The sequence below is a fragment of the Amblyomma maculatum genome, chromosome 3, assembly GCF_055883805.1.
Source record: "Amblyomma maculatum isolate TAMU_Amacu chromosome 3, ASM5588380v1, whole genome shotgun sequence".
NCBI classification, from domain to species: domain Eukaryota; kingdom Metazoa; phylum Arthropoda; class Arachnida; order Ixodida; family Ixodidae; genus Amblyomma; species Amblyomma maculatum.
In genome coordinates this window covers 122,335,948-122,356,627 of record NC_139346.1, presented here as the reverse complement: position 1 = coordinate 122,356,627, position 20,680 = coordinate 122,335,948, and the positions used below count along the sequence as shown (strand labels likewise).

The 20,680-nt window shown below is 48.2% G+C and overlaps 1 protein-coding gene across 4 annotated transcripts in view; it reads right to left on the bottom strand.

Moving 5' to 3' along the window:
* Nucleotides 1–420: 420 nt before the first annotated feature.
* The window catches only part of LOC146195897 (cholesterol transporter ABCA5-like), a 125,027-nt gene continuing 104,767 nt past the window's right edge, over nt 421–20,680 (bottom strand). For 2 of the 4 annotated variants that reach the window (XM_084597940.1, XM_084597942.1), the window contains 12 exons: nt 17,836–17,949; nt 13,637–13,829; nt 11,672–11,817; nt 10,229–10,786; nt 9,202–9,339; nt 8,380–8,715; nt 5,951–6,157; nt 5,236–5,408; nt 4,612–4,905; nt 3,733–3,968; nt 3,167–3,222; nt 421–600 (listed from right to left, as the gene is read on the bottom strand). In XM_084597940.1, the coding sequence (XP_084454066.1) occupies nt 532–600; nt 3,167–3,222; nt 3,733–3,968; nt 4,612–4,905; nt 5,236–5,408; nt 5,951–6,157; nt 8,380–8,715; nt 9,202–9,339; nt 10,229–10,786; nt 11,672–11,817; nt 13,637–13,829; nt 17,836–17,949 (2,520 nt within the window). In that variant the 3' untranslated portion in view covers nt 421–531. The remainder of the gene's footprint in view (nt 601–3,166; nt 3,223–3,732; nt 3,969–4,611; nt 4,906–5,235; nt 5,409–5,950; nt 6,158–8,379; nt 8,716–9,201; nt 9,340–10,228; nt 10,787–11,671; nt 11,818–13,636; nt 13,830–17,835; nt 17,950–20,680) is intronic. The other 2 variants (XM_084597941.1, XM_084597943.1) reach the window with 1 other exon arrangement.

Below are 20,680 nucleotides of genomic sequence, written 5' to 3'. Positions count from 1 at the left end.
ACCAAGAGAGTTCTACTTAAGTTGAGGACAACCCAGAGGACTATGGAACGAAAAATGGTAGGGGTAGCATTAAGAGATAGGAAGCGTGCAGCGTGGACATGGGCAGGACATGTAGTCGCTTAGGGTAACAAACTGGATTCCAAGGGAAGGAAAGCGTAGCAGGGGGCGGCAGAATTAAAGTTAGGTGGGCGGATGAGATTAAGAAGTTCGCAGGGGTCAAGTGGATGCAGCTAGCACAGAACCGGGTTAATTGGAGAAATATGGGAGAGGCCTTCGCCCTGCAGTGGGTATAGTCAGGCTGATGATGATGATGATGATGTTTTAAGTGAAAGGCAGCTGCGAGGGTCGCAAAAAATGAGCGACGTCTTATACACATTGGGCTGGTAAATAAACGGCAATGGCAGACACTTTTATTCTTTAAAAAAAAAAAAAACACGATGAGGCATCCAAAGTGGGCAAGAAAGCTGAGTGAAGGCGAAGATGCGTGATGAAAGACATGGGAAACACGGGAAACACGTAAACACTCTCTCTTCAGGCATGAATCTGGGCGTCGTCGTCGCCGTTAGCAAGCTCCTGTTCCTTGGCGAATCCCAGGAACACCTGCACAAAGAAGAGGGTAGAACGTCAGAGTGCACTCGTTTTCGACTCGTCGAAGAGGCTGGGAGTAGAAATCGTAAGGCTTTCAATTCATGTTAATGCAGCACAAACACGGACACGTGAATGAAAGAGACGCCACAAGGGTTTGTCGCGCCTGTTATTGTTTATGCCGTATTCGTCCACAGTGAAGTGTGAACAAACAAACAAAACATTGGTGCTACATATCCACCGGGTGGCTACCATGGGTACCATGGGTGGAGAAGGTTCTGACGAGGGCGGAGCAATCAACCACCTGGCGGTGGTTGCCACGGAACGACCTGGCTGGTGGGTACCGTGAAGCGTAATTCCGTCTTCTCAACGGTAGGGTCCCGCAACTTCTTTGTCGTCACTGGTTGCCTCTGAGCGGGTTAAACGGCGATTGTTACTGAGAGGTATGTGGGAACGCAACCTAAAGGTAATATACACTCACTAAAGGCAGGAAATGATTACGTTGAAAATTATTAAATAGTGTAAGCGTTGTCATTCTGCTGTCTCGCGGCTGTGTTCAAGGCAGGTTTTGTGGCTATTAAGAATTAAAAACATCACATGATGCAACCTAAAGGGGAACACTTTCCAGAAAGATATTAGTAGCTTAATTTAATGTTGCAATTTGAAAAACAAAATTTGAAAAAATTTAGAAATGCAGGATTCGAACATAAGTACACAAGTATAGAAAACTGGGCGAGTTGGATAGGATTCATCTTAAAGCAGCGCGAAAACACAGGACTAAAAGGAACAGGAGACGACACATTTTATTCGCCAACATACATTTTATTCGCCAAGTGCTTAGGTAAGTAATGTTAATCCATTGCGCAACTGAGGCAACGAGTACGGCAGGCTTTAAATGTGCTCTTATTCATTTTTACAATATTTCCACTATCTGTCGCCAGGTGACGCTGCTCAGAGGACCCTACCGTTGAGAGAACGGAATCACGCTACCGCGAAGGGTTGACGTTATTGACGATGACGACGAGGAAGAAAGGAAGAACAGCAAGGAGCGGAGAGGAGCGCAATGTGATTTTTGACTCAGTTTGGCGATCGCAGATACTTTTCGCTGGCGTCGAGTGAAGAAATGGGCGTGTGGAATGCGGGCGGCTGAATTATACCTCGAAGTACCGAGGTAAGCAGCTTTTGCCAATTCGCTAAACCGGAAACAATCAGAGCTGTGCAATTCTTAACCTGGGTCTTCAGGGAGGTAATTACAGTGTGGTGGGTGCTAAAAAATATTCCTTGGAATTAGCTACCACCTAAACGCAGGAAAAATCACTGAAGGTTAAACTTTCTTAAACCTAGTTATACAAGGCGAAAGCATGTCGCACGCTGACGACATTGGAAGGTCCTCTGCATAACGTTTCGAGATGGCCCATCTTCGCTCGGGTCCATGGCGATGCGTGCACTGCCTAGGCGCGCTCCTCTTTAAACAGCGGCCAAGCGCGCCACGGCCCACGAGTCACCCGGTTTGACAGCGGGAGAGCGCATGCGCGGCGGCGGGCCCATTACGGGGAGTGGCGTGGCTTGTCACATGGTCGATCCAGCGCAGCTCCGGTGCGGCTGAGGGTCAAAGCGACTGAGTCGGACAAACTCGCGGAACATAGCGCAGTAATCGTCCGTTTTAGGAAACGCTGCTTAGGCCAACATTGGTTCCAAACGTCGCACCCAACTTCTGCCATTTACGGCAATAGCGGCACATCCTTTGTGTCATGAAACGTCATTTTCCCATCACCGTATAATGTGTATGCATGGCGTATTTCCCGCAACTCATTATCAGCCAATCAGATTTCAGGAAGCGCCCTTTGATAGCAACCAGTACATTTCACCCCATTCCTAATACAAGCACAAGTGCTTTCCTTCCTACCGCATATACCTTCTTCCCGCCCCCCCCCCCCCCATTCGCCACCCCACAGTTATTTATATTTAGCATCCAAGCAGCACGAATAGCTGTGATAAAGATCAGTTCGGAAGGTCACGTCGTTTTGACGTCACCGCAAAAATACATTTCGACAGCTCAAATTTTCGCGCCACAAATTTGAAGCACGTGACTATTCTGAGAACAAACCAGAAAAATAATATGGCGCCGAACAGTGCCCATGCGTGTCCAGAATACGGCCCCGGGACATACTGGGTGCATCCTGCATGCGAGGCGGACGCACTGCAATTATAATCCATCATTGTGACTACTCACAACACCAGTGGTGTGTGCGCTATTTTCTGCGCAAAGTTGTGTAATGTGTGTCTTCTAATTTGCCATCTTCTTTACTTGTACAGCTCATTTCAGGATACGAAACGAACAAGCTTAAATGCTTGGCAAGACATTCGCATCCAGTACGTTTGACCGGAAACCTTGCCGTTTTCGTGTTCCGCCCCCGCGCTTTCTGAGTGACTGTGGATGCCGACGTCGGTGAAATGATTGGTTCAACTGCCACTAGTGCAGGTATACCCTATTTCATTATAAATTTGAAAGCGGTATCATTTCATAGCCCCTAATATTCAAACAGAACCACCGTTCAAACTAAGCCTTACCCAGGCTTACCTGTTCTAACGTCGTTTGGCTGAAGCTGAACTCTTCTATAGAGAACTTGGCTTTGGCTGTAAGGACAGAGAAAGCACACAGTTGCGTAAGCAAGGCGCGATGAAAGTTCTTATTGCACCTAAATTCTGGCTGGTTTTTTAATCTCGGTACTCTAAAACAATAACCATTTCTGGGAAGGTGCCTTAGGAGTCCTCGCCAACCCGCTGTTGAACCTGTAAGATAGTTACTGATGACGTGTGTAAACAAAGCCATCGAACAATTGTCCACGATTGTCGAAATTTGTGCGCGGCAGGCAAATATGTCTTTATCGAAATAACTTCTGCGTGAGCACCTTATAGTTGCGCAATGTTACGATGAATGTCATTCGGATTTCGCTTATTTCCAACGATGTCCACATAGTCTGCCTCGCACAATCAGCTCATTCGCGTCTTGCAGCCTTACCGTGCACGTAATACGGAAATAATTGCTACTGAACGATCCTATTGGGGGAGCGACCACTGTGTGTCGCTGGTAGGTTTGCGAGCAGTCTATCAAGCCCCTACCCTGAGCATTCGTTTCGAGATTACCTTCGTCCATTGCGACGAAAACGTTCGCTAGCGAAGTGACGCCCGCCTGCGGGATGTCGTAGGTGAGCCTGTCTTGGAATCCCTCCCGTAGCGTGGCCGAAGGGAATACCCTCTTCACGTAGAGCTTCAGGTCACCCAGGTTCTTCTCCCAGGCGCCCTCTTGGCGCTGCATCTTGATGTCCAGCGTGTAGCCAGCGCCGTACTTGTTTTTCAGATGCTGCGTTGAGCCCAGGCACCTGCGATGTATGGTGGAGTGACTAGGTGAACCACTATAATAAGCGTGCCATTTTTTCTCGATTTCGCTGGCGCTGGGCTGGCACAAGGAGCTTTCAGCAGTACATTTACGTCGCAGATTTAAATTTGTAATCTTGTGCCAGTTAGTACGGCTTGTTTGTCTACTAGTGGCAATAGCTGGAGCTGGAAATATAGGTGCGCCGAAGTTAAAGTGGAAACTATTCGTCGTCAGTGAAGCAGCACTGCGTATAACAACGTGCTGTAAATGGGTGCAGACTAGCTCGACGTGACTAAACAAGCGTCTCATCGATTACGCTTAAGGCCTTCCTCAGTTGAACAAATCGCATTGTAGCCGGTGTCTAAAAGTATTACACTCCAAACCTGTACTAAACTGGCGCAGTACTCGTGCATAGGACTCAACAGTTGTTGCTTGCCATGCATTTTGCGTAAGTGAAGTGCCGCAGTGCTCCCACCCGTCCTCCCAGATTTGTCACCTGCACTGTTTGGGAGAACTTGTTGCTATCAGCTATAGGCTACCTGATTCATTTTACAGAACACTGGCAAGAAAAGAGCACGAGAACTGGGACTCCGACGCGGCACGAGCGGCGGGGTACGCCAGCATGAAATGCAATGTGTGTTGAGTACCTGAGCGCTCCGCGCACCATGATGCCCACTTTGGTACACAGGGCGTCCGCCTCCTCCATGGAGTGCGTCGTGAGCAGGGCGCCCCGCTCTCCGCCCTGCGGGAACGTGGAGCAGATGGTGTCCCATAGGAAGCGCTTGGACTGCGGGTCCATGCCTGTCGACGGCTCGTCCAGCAGCACGATGCGCGGCTTGCCCAGCATGCTCACGGCGTAGCTCAGCTTGCGCTTGGTGCCGCCCGACAGCTGCTTGGCCCGCTTGTCCGCGTGCTCGCGGATGTTCAGCTTGTCCATGAGCCTGCGACGACCGGCCTTATCACGATCTCCTCCACACCCGCGAAAGAAAACTCCGCTTGCACAACATCGCTGAAGATATGAGCGGCCTAACGTGCACGCTTGCGATTACGAAAACGTATCGCAGCATGCGCACTTTGCCTTGTCTTACTATTAGTTAATTTAACCTTCTGCCTGTTTTGCCACAATTTTAAGCAATAGCTGGTTTCATTTTCTCACTCATCCTGCAATATACGCCGTTTTATAAACAGTACATGTGCAAGTTCCATGTTCGTTGCTATGTTGTGCAGTGGCAGCACAGCCAGTGCCACCGAGACGAAATGTACTAACTCACCAGTTCGTGACTGACTCAATCTCGCTGTTGCGTATTCCTCTCAATGCGGCGAAGAGGCGCAGGTGCTCGCGGATGGTCAGGTTGTTCCACAAAGCATCATGCTGGGGGCAGTAGCCGAGCATCTTGAACGCTCGGCACAGGTTCGACGTTATCTCGAAACCCCCCACGGCCACCTGCACACAAAAGCGGATGCTGTGAGGAAAAACAGTCGCCGCGCTTTGTTTGTTCATTACGGCTGCCCTGAACACGAAGACCTGCCCTACGTCACAGCAAGATGTTGAGCTAGAAAGCGCGTCTGTGATTTTTTTTTTGTTTTGTTTTGCACAGGGCCACTGGATTCGGATTCACAACGGCCGCTAAACTCTTTTTTTTTTTTTTGGAGTCTGGGACGGGCAGCATATTGAGATGTTGCCATGTTTACGCATTTGCTAGAAACCTGAGCCTGGATATTAAGCACATGGTCATCGTCGCTGCCAGTTTGCAGCGTGCTTCTATACGATCGCGATAATCATGTGTTTTTTTTTTTAATGGGCAGCGTGTGTGCTAAGGAAGGATGTTTTGTAAACAATTTTTCTGTCTAAAGTCTCCTTCCGATGCAATATGCCACAAGCAAGTTGTCTTTAAAGCATGAATGTAGCGGTTGCGGTGCAATGGACGGCAATAATTACGAGTTTCCTTTCGTTTTTCTTCTTGGGGGTGGGGTGTCATAGCTTACCCTTCCGCTGGATGGACTCTCTTCTCCTACGATGACCTTCATGGTAGACGTCTTGCCGGCGCCGTTGGGTCCCAGCAAGCCGAAGATATCGCCTTTGTCGATGGCCAGGGACAGATTGCGGATGGCGATCTTGACGTGGTTACGTGGCCTGAATCGGGCCCCTTCCTCGTACACCTTGCGCAGCTCGTGCACGTACACCACGGGGGGCTGAAATGGGGATGGGCGTGCATGACCGTCACCGGTAAGGTGACGGAGAATCACGTTTGGCCTAAGTTTTCAGATAAAAAAAAAATGCGGGTTGCCATCAAGCCAACGTTAGCAGGGACTACAAGAGAACAGGCCGTGGGCGCCAATTCTATAGTCGCTCCGATTCTTGCAGGCGTGATGTTGAACCTCGTTCGTTCTAGTTTCGAGACTGTAATTTAGTCGATGATATCGAGCCAACATGTTCGAAAAGTATGGCTTTACTGCACAGTTCGAAGACCTGCAACGCCAACGTATACAAGTACAAACTAACGTGAATATATAAGCACAAGTTATAAACCTCACTAAACAGGAGCGGCAGCCAAACACGTCGGTAATGTACATTATAAGTCAGCCGAGGTTGCTTAACATTGCACAAGCATTTTTTTTGCTTGCAAACTATTAGTAGTACATTAAAGAATTGCCTAACAAGACAATGGCCAATACAATAGGCGTCAGCCGGCAGTTGGATGGCAGTGGCAGCGGCTGCTTCGCGCTGACGTTTTCTACGCTCTCGTTTAAGCGCAGTCGTCGATCCTCGCACAAATTTCGTCAGACAAGGAGGTTTCGAAAGTCCGCACCCTACGCATTGTCATTGCGCCGCCCTCACCGCCTCGAGGTCTTCATCGCCCACCGAACCACACGGTCTTGCTACGCTGCCGATTGACTCCTGGCTTGGTGGCAACCACGACTTGTCTTAACCACGCCGACATCGAGCTTTGCGAGAGCAGCGAGTCCCCTCCGCATCCCCAGTAGCACTGCTACACGGACTCGGCTGTGCCGCCCATATGCGTCGGTTTTAGGGCGAAAGCCTTTAGCGACTTATAGCGACTTATAGCTAACGTGACGTCACATTCGGTTAGGCGGCAATTTCGAAAATTTGGTCAGCAGGAATCTGGTCAATCAAACAGATGACATATAGACGTAACTCAGTAATTTATTAGTGATGATATCATAACATTAATAGGTCATTAATTAGTAATGAATTAAAATGCTATCTGAACCAGAAATCGGGTCTCCATCCCTTGGATCCCCAGCCGAGCGCTTTAACCAATTGCGCCACGCCCGGGATCGTGAAACGAACATCACATTTCTCCTTGTCTACCGTTAGGATGATAGTAGCGATGACAATGACGCTGTAATTAGGGATAATGAAAAAGATATTAGCAATCATAATGACGGTGCATTTAGTTGACAATGATAATGAGAGCTAACGTGATGCACCAGCAACGCTCAGGCTTTCGCAATTCTGCGGTGTAAATTCCACAGTGCTCTCGGAATTTTTTTTTTCTGTCTGCTGTTCCGGACATTCGCAGAGAAAATCTTGGCAGACCTCCCCCTCACCGAGCACTTGCGCTCCCGAATAGATTCAGACAAAACTATAGGAGAGACATAGCGACAGCAACAAACATCTGGAGGGACTCGTATCAGCGATAACTGCACCCGAGTGTTCGACGATGCGGGTGAAAGCAGTAAGAGGGAAAGCTACTGGGCCGTGTCTTACCCTTTCTCTCTCCTTTATTTCTACCTCTGTGTTAATTTACAGCGTCTCTTCGTTTTCTTATACTTCTCGCCTTTCTAATGTATTTCTATTGCCTGTTTCCGCTCCGTTATCGTTCATTATACTAGCTCTGAGCGGTGACATACTCGGACGTACTTCAATCTTACGACGTCTCAGTGCGCGCACAAAAAAGGAGAGAAAATATTCAAATCGGTACCCTGCCAACCACAGCAAAGCACGTGTGGATATGCAACTTAAGCTTTTGCCAGCCAAGAGCAGCAGCAACAGGAACACTACCTTTCGTTTCCACTCTCCAACGAATATATTTCAATGTAAAAATGCAAGAGAATGTGTGCTCTCATAACTCGTCTATTTCCGATTTCTGGTTTGCCATACGCAACGTTGTAGTCCATACGCAGTGTATACTAGTACCTCACGCTCAGGAAAAGAAATTAATGTACTCAGGAAGGCATAAAACGCTGCGACTATGAATCCCCATGCTCATGTTGCTGTACTGTCAGAGGCAAAAGAGGCGTATTCAGCTCAAAGCTTAGATTTCTCAGGCTTAGAGGGACGCCACTTTGCTCGTTTTGCACCTGACAGCTGACCGTGAGGATTGCGCGGTCAGAACTGTCGATAATGCGTCGCGTGATCCAGAAGAAAGAATGCCGCCATGGCTGCGAACCGGGGGCGGCGGTGGATCGTCAGCGGCGCGCACCTTGGGCATGAGGCTGATGTCCATCTGGGACACCCGCTGCCGCTCGGCCTTGACGTCGGCGTCCTCTTTCTCGGGAAGGTCGCTGTTGGGCGTGATGTCGATAATGCGTCGCGTGATCCAGAAGGCGTCTGCCATGCGCCCTCCGGCCTTGCCGATGTCCGCCATGCGCAGCAAGAAGTAGTACACGAGCGTGTGGATGACGCACGCCACGTACGTGATGAGGATGTTGTTTTCCCAGTCGAAGAACATCCACTTGTCCGCCTCGTAGCCGTTCGACAGCCTCGTCTCGATAATCACGGACGTCTGCGCCGCGCGGCAAAAAGGAATCGCACAGTGTGTAGACATATAACGCTAACGAAAACACCCCTTGCTAGAAAGGCTCTCCTGTGTTCTGTGAAGTTATCAATTGCCTCTAAAGCTACGTCAGCAAAGTTCCTAAAGTATCTAAGCACTGTCGCCTGCAAAGCGTGCAAGACCACAGTCCCTGGTGTTGTGCTGGGAAAATTGCCCTACTTGTTCATGCGCCTAGTTTGGGCTGTGTTGGGCACGTGCATGTTTGTGCGTTGCGCCATTGCAGGGCGTTGTCAATTTAGTCGACTAGCGTTTGCGTCAGCGTAGAGAGCGCCATGTATGCGAAGAATGCGCTTCTTGTAAGACGGAATAATGGGGCAGCCAGACGCTGCAAATAGAATCGCCACACTAAGAAGCTCTGCCGGGGCTGGATTGCTTAACAAGTGCTGTGACGGAGAGCGAAACTTAAACACGATGCCCAGCCGGGCGTGTGCCTACCTTTGTGATGTAGTAGAGACCGCCGTTTGGAATGTAGAAAGGCACCAGCAGACAGAGGGTGTAGTGCAGAGCAGTGGCACTGCGCGACGAGCCCATCATGTCCAGGATGGTAACCGGCACGGCTGGGAACATGGAGCACTGGGCCAGAGCGCGAACAGGCTTGCTTAATTCCCGCGAACCATCACGTTTTCTCTCCTTCCCCTTTTTTTAACACATGAATACACAAAGAGCACTGCCCACATCAAGAGAATGTTTCACGTATGGTATGCTTGAAAGTGATGAACCGGTAAGCTGCTAGCATTTCATAGCGTACCACGCCGCACCGAACGGGCATCTGCTCATTAAATGTTGTGTGAGGATCTTACTCCGACAACTTGAGGGCCGGTAGAGCCAATGAATACCGGTTTGAGGCCACATCATCGACATGCACTGTAGAATAAAGCCAGTGTGGACCTTTGACGCCCATCTGACATGTTAGGAAGAAAATTCGGCGCAGTAAAAAAATAAAAAATAAAAACCTTTTTGGCGCGCGATTATTAGGAAGTACTCAGTGTGGCAGACAAAATAACACGACATAATGGGAGGCGAGAGAGTAGTCAGTGTAAGCTGACGTAGTCTCAAAGTAGGTCAAAGGTCAGTTTCCTTAATACAGTTGGCAATTCCTGGAGACCATGTCTGGTTTATAGGGGTTTGGCTTTAACGTCCCAAAGCAGTCAGGCCACGAGTCACCCCGTTGTGGAGGGTTGCAAAATTTCGATGACACGACTCGGATGCCTTGCCTTTCGCCTCCATCGAAAAGCAGCAGCCGTGGTCGGGATAGACAAATGCTATTGGACTCGGCAGTCGAAAGCTCTAACCACTCATCTACCGCGTCGGGGTTGTGAGCTCATATCTGAACGCACTAGTAATCATAGTCATCAACCTAATAAGGCCCATTGCAAGACAAATGCCTCCCGATATTTCTGTAATTAACCCTACCCTGCGCGAGCTGGGTCAGCAGAAATATAGGCTCCCATGGTCCACTCACCAGTAGCGCCATGAAAGGGAGTACTCCCTTGGCCGTTTCGTGCTTGTTGAACAGGTGCGTGAGCACGTAACACACGATGAGCGAGGCAGGCACGTAGAGGATGAACAGGGACACGATGGCCAGCAGGGCCACAGGCTCCGTGAGGAAGGGCACGCCCAAGGCGACCAGCGCCAGTATGGTGAGCATCACGGACGTCAGGTAGAGCACCGCGTGGCTCAGCATCACAGTGAACCAGTAGCCCGAGAAGAGTAGGCCGGACACGCGCAGCTGGTTCTTGACCTTGTTCTGCCGGTCCTCGACTACCTCGACGGCGATGAGCGAGGGCATGTACGCGAGCACCACGCTCATCATCATGGTCCAGGTGTAAAGCTGCGCGTCGAACACCTTCTCGACGCCCCGTTGGGGCCACGGGAAGGAAGAGGTGCGTAGCCGGCGCTCGTCAAGCACCCCGGCACTCTTTTCTCGCGCCGCGTACAGAGCGTTGAATACCAGCGACTGCAGGATGGGCAACGTGTGCACGTGCGAGTCGTTGAACAGCAGCGTCAACGGGTTGGTGTACTGCGAAGAAGAAAGAACCACATTTTCCTACGATGATCGCTGAGTAATGGATTGGCGGCACTGGAACTGATGTCTTGTTTCCGTCGCCGTGCGCTGCGCTCCACTGCACTGCTTTTCAGCTTTGAAAATCAATTTCCATATTGTGGCTCGACTTGAGCACCAATAACTCTGTCTTTAGAGCGACAGGCCTTGATGAGCTATAATAGACGCTAGGTGTTCTCGGCTTACATGACAAATAGGCGAGCATTATATGCGATATCTAAAATTTTAGTCCAGCCAGCGATGTAGTCTGTCGCCTGTTTACGTCGGTTGGGTGAGCAGCCGCGTGTAAGCTTGTAAACGCATGCGGCAAGAACTTCGCCTTCAACTTGTCTCTGCGCTGCTCGAATTCCACTTTCATACAGCAAAGCCGTCCTTGCTGGTTTAGGTCGACTGCGTCCTGTTATGATTAATTAAACCTCCACTTCGCATAGATAATTCCTGTCCATGTAAGCCTGAGATGCTACTCTTGAAACATCAGACTGAAGGATAATAGGGCTTGATGGAACAGATCACAAGAATAGAGAAGTAAGAGAGCGAAGTATTCCTGGCAGCGCTGACCTAGCCTCAAGCGGCGTCTAACCTTACGGCTTCCGATGAACAGTCAGCATATGATGAACCACGAAAGCAAAGACATCTCGTAACGAAGCAACCTTGCTCTGTACTGTTGGTTGCTTACACCCTCGCATGGGCCGCCACCTCCGCAGTACATAGCCTCCCTCTAAGGACAAAGCACGAAATTAGACCACGTCCGTCTGTTAAAACGCCTAGCATCCAGTCACAAAACACGAAGCCCTCAGTGCCCGACGCGTATCTTCTGAACCGCGCAGTACCGGCACGACGCACCTTGTACTCTCCGCCAAGGTTCTCGGGCACCGTGGCGTAGTAACTGTTTTGGTCGATGTTGTCTAGCGTGACGCTGTTGTTTCTCCAACGCACCGTCATGCTTTGCTTCTTCATGGCCTCCTCAAACAGACGTGCATGTTCCGCTACTGCACAGAAAATGGAGAAACAAGGAGGCCACTGAACAAAGAGAGCTTAAGAACGCCATTTCATCGTCGGTGGCCAACTTACACCAAAGACCGCAGAGCTTAAGAATAGCTCTAACACACTCAGACACCACAAAATAACCGGAATGAGCAATTCATAGAAATAAACCTTACATGCATTTGTAATTTTCGCTGTGTGCACTGGCCAATATCTCAGCTATTTCAGTTAGCTCCTGGGAACAATGTCTAGTTGAAAAATGCTCCTCGAAAAGCTACTGGTTTGTATTCTTGGTCAGATTCTAGCAAAAGTTGCTTCTTTACCGGCAACAAAGAAACAAACAATGGCTCGTGAGAATGCGAAATCACTTAAATCACTGCGGAAATGCGTTTATAAAGACCTCAAATGTGGAACTGTAGACGAGTAGCTATTTCCTTTCATGAAACCTAGTGCGCATTGGGGGTTTCACTTCATTCGACTAACCTCGTTGCCTCTTAGAATAAATCCACTACGTCGCTCCTGCTAGCGGCGCGATTTATTTAGATAGCCGGCGAATGCTTCGGATAGGCGCAGGTCCCGTGTTTGAACCCTAGTCTTTCAATTGAGAGCCACCTTCCTTGCCGATGAAGCATAGTAACGCAGAGAACGAAGTATTCAGTTTAAACATGCTGTATTCGGTGTCGCACACGGGCGGTGGCAGCAGTTTTGCACGATAATTGTGAATGCGACTTATACGATGGCTACAACGAGTACCTGTTTTTCATGTGTAATGGCCGCATAGAGCCAGACGTGTTCTTTAGTAGAAACGCTAGGCAGCGCAGCGTACCCAAGGTTATTGTGGAGGAAGATCGAGAAAACGTTTATTAATAAAAGAAACTTGGGCACTGTTCCTTTGTTTTATGACGCAGAAAGAGCTGAGGTGGTCCCCCTGACGATAATACGCATAGATTTCAAACACTACGATCAGCGTTCCGCCATCGCGGTGAACAATTAATATGCAACGCGGGAGAGCCTAGTAAAGTGGTGTAGAAAGGTTGCCCCAATGACAACGCTTAAATTCAGACAAAAGTGGGTGGCTTGATTTAGAATTTTTGAGTCAGCTTGATGACCTCGCGCTGCAAATAAATGCTCAATTAATTGGCCTATATGAAATGAAATTCAGAGTATCTGTTCACTTTCTCCGTGGACACCCGACCCGCGCCATAAGGGAGCGTGGAAAATGGCCAGTGAAAAAAGAGAAAGAGTTGTCATAGTGGAGGTCATCAGAATAACTTTGACCAGCTGGGGATATTTGGCGTCAACTGACATCGCACAGCGCACGGACGGCTTTTCGTTTCGGCTGCATGGAAACGCGGCCACCGCGGTCTGGTTCGAACCCAGGAACTCATGTTCAACATCCAAGCGTCTTAGCCACTGAGCGACCGCGGCTGGTAAAGGCTTTAATTGTTTTTTTCTCATGTGCTGCTAGCTTAAATTTGTATCCCATGTTCCCGATTACGTGATTGTGTTCAACCTTTCAGTCAATAACCTCCTCGCAGCATGATAAACTATCTCCCATTTTTCGCCGGATTACCGCCCCTGCAGCACCGTAGATCGGAGTTCACCGATAAACAACCAGCGTGCACAATGACTCGCGCTGACGACTGTGCCCATCTACGCACGCGAAAAAGAACCCCCTTTCCTGTTGCCAAAAGCCAGGCTCGTCGTAGGCACTTGCAATTCAACGCCGTGATCACCGGCTTTATCGTGTTGTCTTCATCTTTCGTTCTACCCTTAAAGGCGATAGGACGACGCCAGTGGTGTTTCGGGTGTCGGCTGCCTCACCCTGGTTGTCGGCGCTTCGGTAAGCCTGCACCACCCGTGCCTCCGGGTAGAAGTCCGAGGTGAAGACGCCCAACCGGTTGACGGGCACCTCGCTCTTGTTGAGGAAGCAGTAGCTGAGCAGCACCATGATTACCGGCAGCACCACCAGCGGCACCACGTGCATCGGGGCTCGCAGGAAGAGGAGCATCCGGGCCTGCATCGTTATCCGGCCACGCGCGCACGCTGTGGACAACACCTCTCGACAGTCACCACTGACATTTTCAGGTCCACGGGAAACTGCGAACATGCTTGCCGGTGGACGTCACGTGGATTTTTGCTGCAGCCGAACAGCGATATAAACACGGCTGCGTTTCGTGAAGTTGCGATCTAGATTCGATCTGCTATTCATAGAGGACACAGTAAAATTATAGCTACAACCACCAGAAGGTTCATAAGGACCAAATTTAGAAGTTTTTTGCTCGGCCAGTAGAAATAGGACGCTGTAAGTTCCGCAACTCGATAATTTCACCGCTTCTGGCCCCTACTCCCTGCATCGCAGGAGTGCGGAAGGCTCGTGCGATTTAAGAGAAGCTTTGTATTCCTGCGGAATAAAAAGGGTCATGTGTATGAACCATAACGGATACTCCCGCGCAATCATGCCGCGCTCGCGAACCAAGCGTAGACGTCTGGAAACCGCCGTTTCACGCTGAGGCAACAGAACGTTGTTCGAAGCTGCGACATTCTGAGATCTGCTGAAAGCCTGGAGAGCAGATTTTTCAAAAAATATTTTGGCATACTGCTCCACCTAGAAGAATCTTTCCGCCCTTCTGAAGCATGGGTTGACGGGTCGCAAAGTGGAGAGAAGCGAATTCTCCTTTCCGGTTTCCGGGGGAAAACAACAATAGAGAGGAGGCGACGAGTTCACGCTACGATTGGTAGATTGGGCCGGGAGAGTGGAGAGGGGGAAGGAGGGTCACGTGGTGATTGGCGGACTGGATCTCGCCACCTCCTCGCATGGTCTGAACCCCTGCTGCTCCGTCAGGAATGAAAGTTAATGTTTCTAATGAACACTAACTTAGCCGTATCAGCCGCATTGCTCGTGCTCACCTCATTGCTAGAACATACATTCTTAATATCGAGTGATTGGATTCATGATGTGTTTTGTTTACTGTCGCACAGGCAAGTGATGTCCCGCATCGATCCTCATAAGAAAAAAAATATAGCTGTACGCTTAAGTCTGCTTAAGTGCAGAAATGCGAAAACATTGGAAGTTCCGCGCAATGTTTACGATTTTTCTATTCTGTTGCTCAGTACCGTTGCTCATTTCCCATTTCTAATGATAAAATTCGCAAGAAATCAAATTGTCGTGGTAAAGGGACCCAATTTTAGGGGTGCTTCACCGATATTTTGATGTTGAGTTGTCCAGTATTCAAATTACTCCAATTTTGTTCAAATTCTGACGAAATAAAACTTGCGGGTCCGCGAGTCACATTTTGACAGTGGTACACCTAAATTGGCAGGTCGCCACGAGTTGGTCAGTACTCAAATTACATTAGACGCCAATTTTCGTAAAATTCGGATGGAGTCAAATTTCAGGGGTGGCCCAACTAAATTTAGTGATCACAACTGCATTGGCCATGCTGGGACCAGGTTCGGCCCCAATTTTGGTTCACGTGTGACAAGGTCAAAATTTAGTGGCTGAGGGGGCCAAAATTTGGTGGTGGCCCATTAATATTTGGAGGTCATCACTGCGTTGGCCATATTACTCAAATTAGGTTCGACGTGAAATTTTGATAAGGTCAAAATTTGGCCGCGGAGGGCGCTAACTTTTGCGAATGGCCCATCCCAATTTCGAGGTCACCACGAATTGGACACACTCGAATTAGGTTGACATTAAGTTTGGACAAATTCTGACGAGGTCAAATTTTGTGGGTGGCCCATCCCAATTTGGAGGCTACACTGAAGTGGTCACATTCAAATTAGGTTATACACGAAATTTGGTCCTGTTTTGTCGAGGTGAAATTTTGAGCGTTCCCTATCCGAATTTAGAGGACACCACTGAACTGACCATACTCGAATTAGATTAGCCATCAAATTTCGTCCAATTCTGACGAGGGCGAATTTTTGGGAACAATGGGCCAAATTTTGGGCGTGGCCCATAAAACGTCAGAGCTCACGCATCCAAATTTGGAGATGTACCCATAAAACGTCAGAGCTCAAGCATCAAAATTTAAATGTGTACCAATTGGCCATACTCTAATAGACTGGATACGAAATTTGATACTATTTATTACTCATGCACTGGTTTATTGACAGTTGGTGCGGATGCGCTCTGATGACAGGTTTTGTCCACGCCCTGCTGACGCTCTCTGTCGACGCGTTCTGTCCACGTCAATCATGATGCAACAAAGGCTATCGCTTTAAAAAGCAACAGACCTTGAAGCTCGCTACTCTTCTTGCGAATTGCAATGGGCGGCGAGCTATCGCTTGTCCGAGGACAGAGATAGGGATGTCGATAAGGGAGTTTTGCACTGCTTAAAAATAATTAATCGTGAGCACTGTGAACAGACTGCTACTTTTATCCGTCAGAAGCATTTCTTTCTTGTATGTGCTGTTTTTTTTTTTTTTTTTTTCTTTTTTTTTTTTTTTTAGGGTTCACACTACTACATTTGTCGTGTGTAGCAGCCGCGGCATCTAGTCAGCTGGCTTGTTTAATGTTTTTTGCACATATTTTTTTCACCTTTTTCAAGCGTCCCGTTGGCGAGGGTGTTCTGGCAACGTGAATGTCAGCCTTCGGCAGTGATAGCGGACGAAGGAGAGAGCAATCGTGTACAGGTTACTACTATGTGGAGGAAAAGCAGGGATAATATACAACGCGGAAGGGGCCTATACAAAACACACGCCGCTGGGAACAGCTGGCTTCGATTGTTAAACCGAACTCTAGCTCTGTGGCTGAAGATTGGAGAACGACGTGAACCAGAAAGCGGGGTGCAACGCTCTTTTCGTGTTTATTTTTCTTGGTACTTCTTCCGGCTCACAAATACAACTCCTTTCGCTGGCCCCAGTCTGAGAAAACGCGGAAGCCATCGTCCTGAAAATAAAGGCAAACCGGGCAGCGGCTCGTGAACCTTTGTTGTTTTAAGCCCCCTGCCAGCACAGCACGACGTCTTCTCAAGCTGAAGGCTGTAAATGCACTACAGGTCGCCTCGTAGTCGGGGTAGAACTAACGCGGCACTGCAAGACTGCGCAGAATTCTACATTTGTGCAACCGAAAACGTCTTGTTGAACAATAAACGATTCTGCAACTGGAAATACCCAATAACTCGGCGAGCGTGAAGTGTGGAGGGCGCAAATTCCTCGCGGTTTGTACAAAGAATGTGCTGGAGACCTAAAACCACCCAAGAAATCCGGACTGGGTTCTAGCTCGTCTGACGCATGAAGCACCAACAGTGACTGCGTTTACTGGAAGGGGAAGCGAAATACGGATACGACTGCCGCTAGCCTTAAAAGTCGCAGCGCTCGAGTCAAAAGTCAGTGATCGCCGTCGCTCCGTTTTTCTCACAGCCCATAGAGGACACCAACACCGAAGTTTTTTTTTCTTTCTTTTTTTTTTTTCTTCACGAGTAGCGCAAAACACAGTCGACGTCTCATTAGGTATGCGACAATCGCCATGCGGTGCGTCTGGACAGAATTCTTCATGCAAACGGTAATCTTCCGTCGCCTCTAACAAATCTAGCCTTTTTCCCCGCGGGTTTTGCGGGACAATTTTTACCGTGCGATTTTCTTCCAGCTAACGGTAATCTTCCGTCGCCTCTAACAAAACTAGCCGTTTTCCCCGCGGTTTTTGCGGGACAATTTTTACCATGCGGTTTTATCACCCGTATTCCACCCAATGGTGAGCCTCAACTAAGCAGTTTTATTTAAGACCGTGTTATCAGGCGTTTGGAATGAAATGGTTCCGTTTCGGTCCCGCTAATCACGTACGCGCCGCTACTGTTTGCAATGGATGGTTGTCGCTGGGGCAACGCTGTGTTTGTAGTTATTTGTCTTGTCACCAGCGGCAAACGAAGTGTCTATCCTCTCCCTCACCCTTCCACTGGAAATTTAAAAGGCTCCGCCTGCGGATAGTAAGTGGCGTCTATTTTAGATCGGTACAGCGCTACTAGTCGCCTAGACAGCAGGCGATGATAGCGTCCTCACGGTCATCGCTCGTCACTCGCCTTGAAGAAGGCCAGGAATGCCTGCAGGGCGTTCGGCTCCACGCTGGTCACCGGCATGCTCTCCTTGTTGGCCTTGACCAGCTCGATCTCCTCGATCTCCTTCTGGTAGCTCGTCTGCGCAACACAGGGTGATGATGTGAGGGTGCTGAATTCATGCCACGTTCAGTCACCTACGAACAGCTCAGGAAAGCGACAATGCTGTCTATGTCTTTTTTTAATGTTTGTATCTGCTAATACAAAAAATTGCTTGTACCTGCGCGAATTATTCACGGCTCTCTTTCTAGCCTGGTTTTAGACAAGGAAAAGCGCATGCAAATGAAAGGGACTTCGACTTTACAGAAAACACAGGCCAAAGCAGATTATTGCGTTTAGTGCGGTTGTCTGTGAAAATCGTGTTATTAAAACCAGTATTCAAGGTTCAGAAGTGTGCACAAGTATAGTCGGTAGTTAAAACACGAATGCGTTGACATAGAAATGCTTTGCAGCGAACTCTTTTTTGTAGTGCACGAAATTAATGACGCCGAAAAACGTCCCCTTTCACACGTCTCGACATGCCAGGGCATGGAAAGACAAATGGGCAGACACCACAAGATGCAGAAGGAAGTTGAAGACAATGTCGCAAAATATTAGCACGAAAGATGGAGGCACCCAAAAACGCACACGGTTACAGGAGATAATACCACCGATATATTTATTTCAACGCGTGCACGCATACAAACGGACACCAAAACGAAGGCAGCGTGCAGAACGTTGACGGGCAGAGCAGACTATGCACAGAGGCTCAGGGAGCATTGTTTTAATTGGGAGGCAGGGTCAGGAGAAGCACACAGTAGCGTCCAATGTGGAAGGGCGGACACAGGAATGCAACACTGCAAAGACAAGAAAGAAATGCAGTGTTACTTCGGGTGAAATGCTCGTTTCGACGTTTTACAGAATAGCCAGTTAATTTTCGTCCGATAGCCTGGACTTTGTATACTGCGATAGCACGTGCCTGAATGCAATATGCTTCGGAGAAAAAAATGGCATAGTGGGTATACTCTAACATCACACTCAGCTTTTCCAGCAAACGCGTCCGCTGACATAAAATTTTAATGCTATTGCATTAGAAGTGCCCGTGAAGGCAGAAAGTGGTGTCCAGCATCGGCAGATTGTGTGTGAAGCCTCGGGGTAGTAATGAAACGCTAGTTACAAAGAAACACCTATAAACATTTTAGTCGGGTGAGACAGATGTCGAAACGCGGCCACTTGGACTGCAGAAAATCTAGCTCCACTGCGGCTTCCTCTATGTTAGCGCCAAGCGCAAAAAGTAGTCCAGCGAGCAATATGGCGGCTCCCAACGACCAGTTATTGGAAAGATGCATAAAAATAAAACATCGGCCACAGGAACTTCGTGATAACACTTTAGTGACAGATGATAGAGTGACGCAGTGAAGTTACAAGTCGCACTAGTACAGGAGTCCTCGAAGTTATCACGCAGTCTTGAAAAGCATTCTCATTAAAGGCCCGTTTGGATTTCTTGTAACACTAGTTTAGCGATAACCACCCCATGACAAACCCGTCCGTCAAAAAATGCTGAAATCTTTTTTAATCAACTGCTGCAATAACAAAAACTCAGGTAACTCGGAACTCAAATAGCGACAAAAACTAGGAGTCGCGACTTGTTTAGCATAAAAATGAAAGTTGCGGATTTATTTAACCGCATACATGGCCTTGGTAAAAAAAAGAAAAGACGCATGCTGTGGAAACCCGGCGTCAGAAAAATCGCACACATTAATTCGCAGAGCTGCGTTGGAGTAGAAAAAATGTTCCTCCTGACATTCTATTGTGATCTTCCACATCACGGAATAAGAGATCAAGGCACCTCTAAAATGATAACTATGGAATTGAATTGGCCTATATAATTGTAACATTACTCCACTCGTGCTCACACGTGGGCCTTAGGCATCGCACCCCTGTCTATTGTTGTGTGTGTGTGTGTGTGTGTGTGTGTGTGTGTGTGTGTGTGTGTGTGTGTGTGTGTGTGTGTGTGTGTGTGTGTGTGTGTGTGTGTGTGTGTGTGTGTGTGTGTGTGTGTGTGTGTGTGTGTGTGTGTGTGTGTGTGTGTGTGTGTGTGTGTGTGTGTGTGTGTGTGTGTGTGTGTGTGTGTGTGTGTGTGTGTGTGTGTGTGTGTGTGTGTGTGTGTGTGTGTGTGTGTGTGTGTGTGTGTGTGTGTGTGTGTTTGCGTGATTAGTCTGCCGGGTGCGGCTATTGATTGATGGAGCCTCCCTCTGACAGTGGTGCACACTGTTATAAACAAAAGTAGTGCGGGAGTCTGATTGCAAACTGTTGCATCGTAAAGCGCTGCCTAAACTTTACCTCTACGATGTAAACCGCCGGATATCTGACGCTCAAGTCTGTCATACAGGTTTCATTTAAAACAGCTTTGCTGTAGGCCAGTTGATGGTACACATTGTAAAATAAAACCTAGGAAACACAGGTGTCATTTGGCAGTAAGTTTTTCCACTATGTGTAGCTCGGACACCCGTGTGATTCAATTATAATTAGAATTCCGCGTCCTAGGTGAGCGCCTGCAGCGTTTTATGCTCTGACATTTGGGTATGTATGTATGTATGTATGTATGTATGTATGTATGTATGTATGTATGTATGTATGTATGTATGTATGTATGTATGTATGTATGTATGTATGTATGTATGTATGTATGTATGTATGTATGTATGTATGTATGTATGTATGTATGTATGTATGTATGTATGTATGTATGTATGTATGTATGTATGTATGTATGTATGTATGTATGTATGTATGTATGTATGTATGTATGTATGTATGTATGTATGTATGT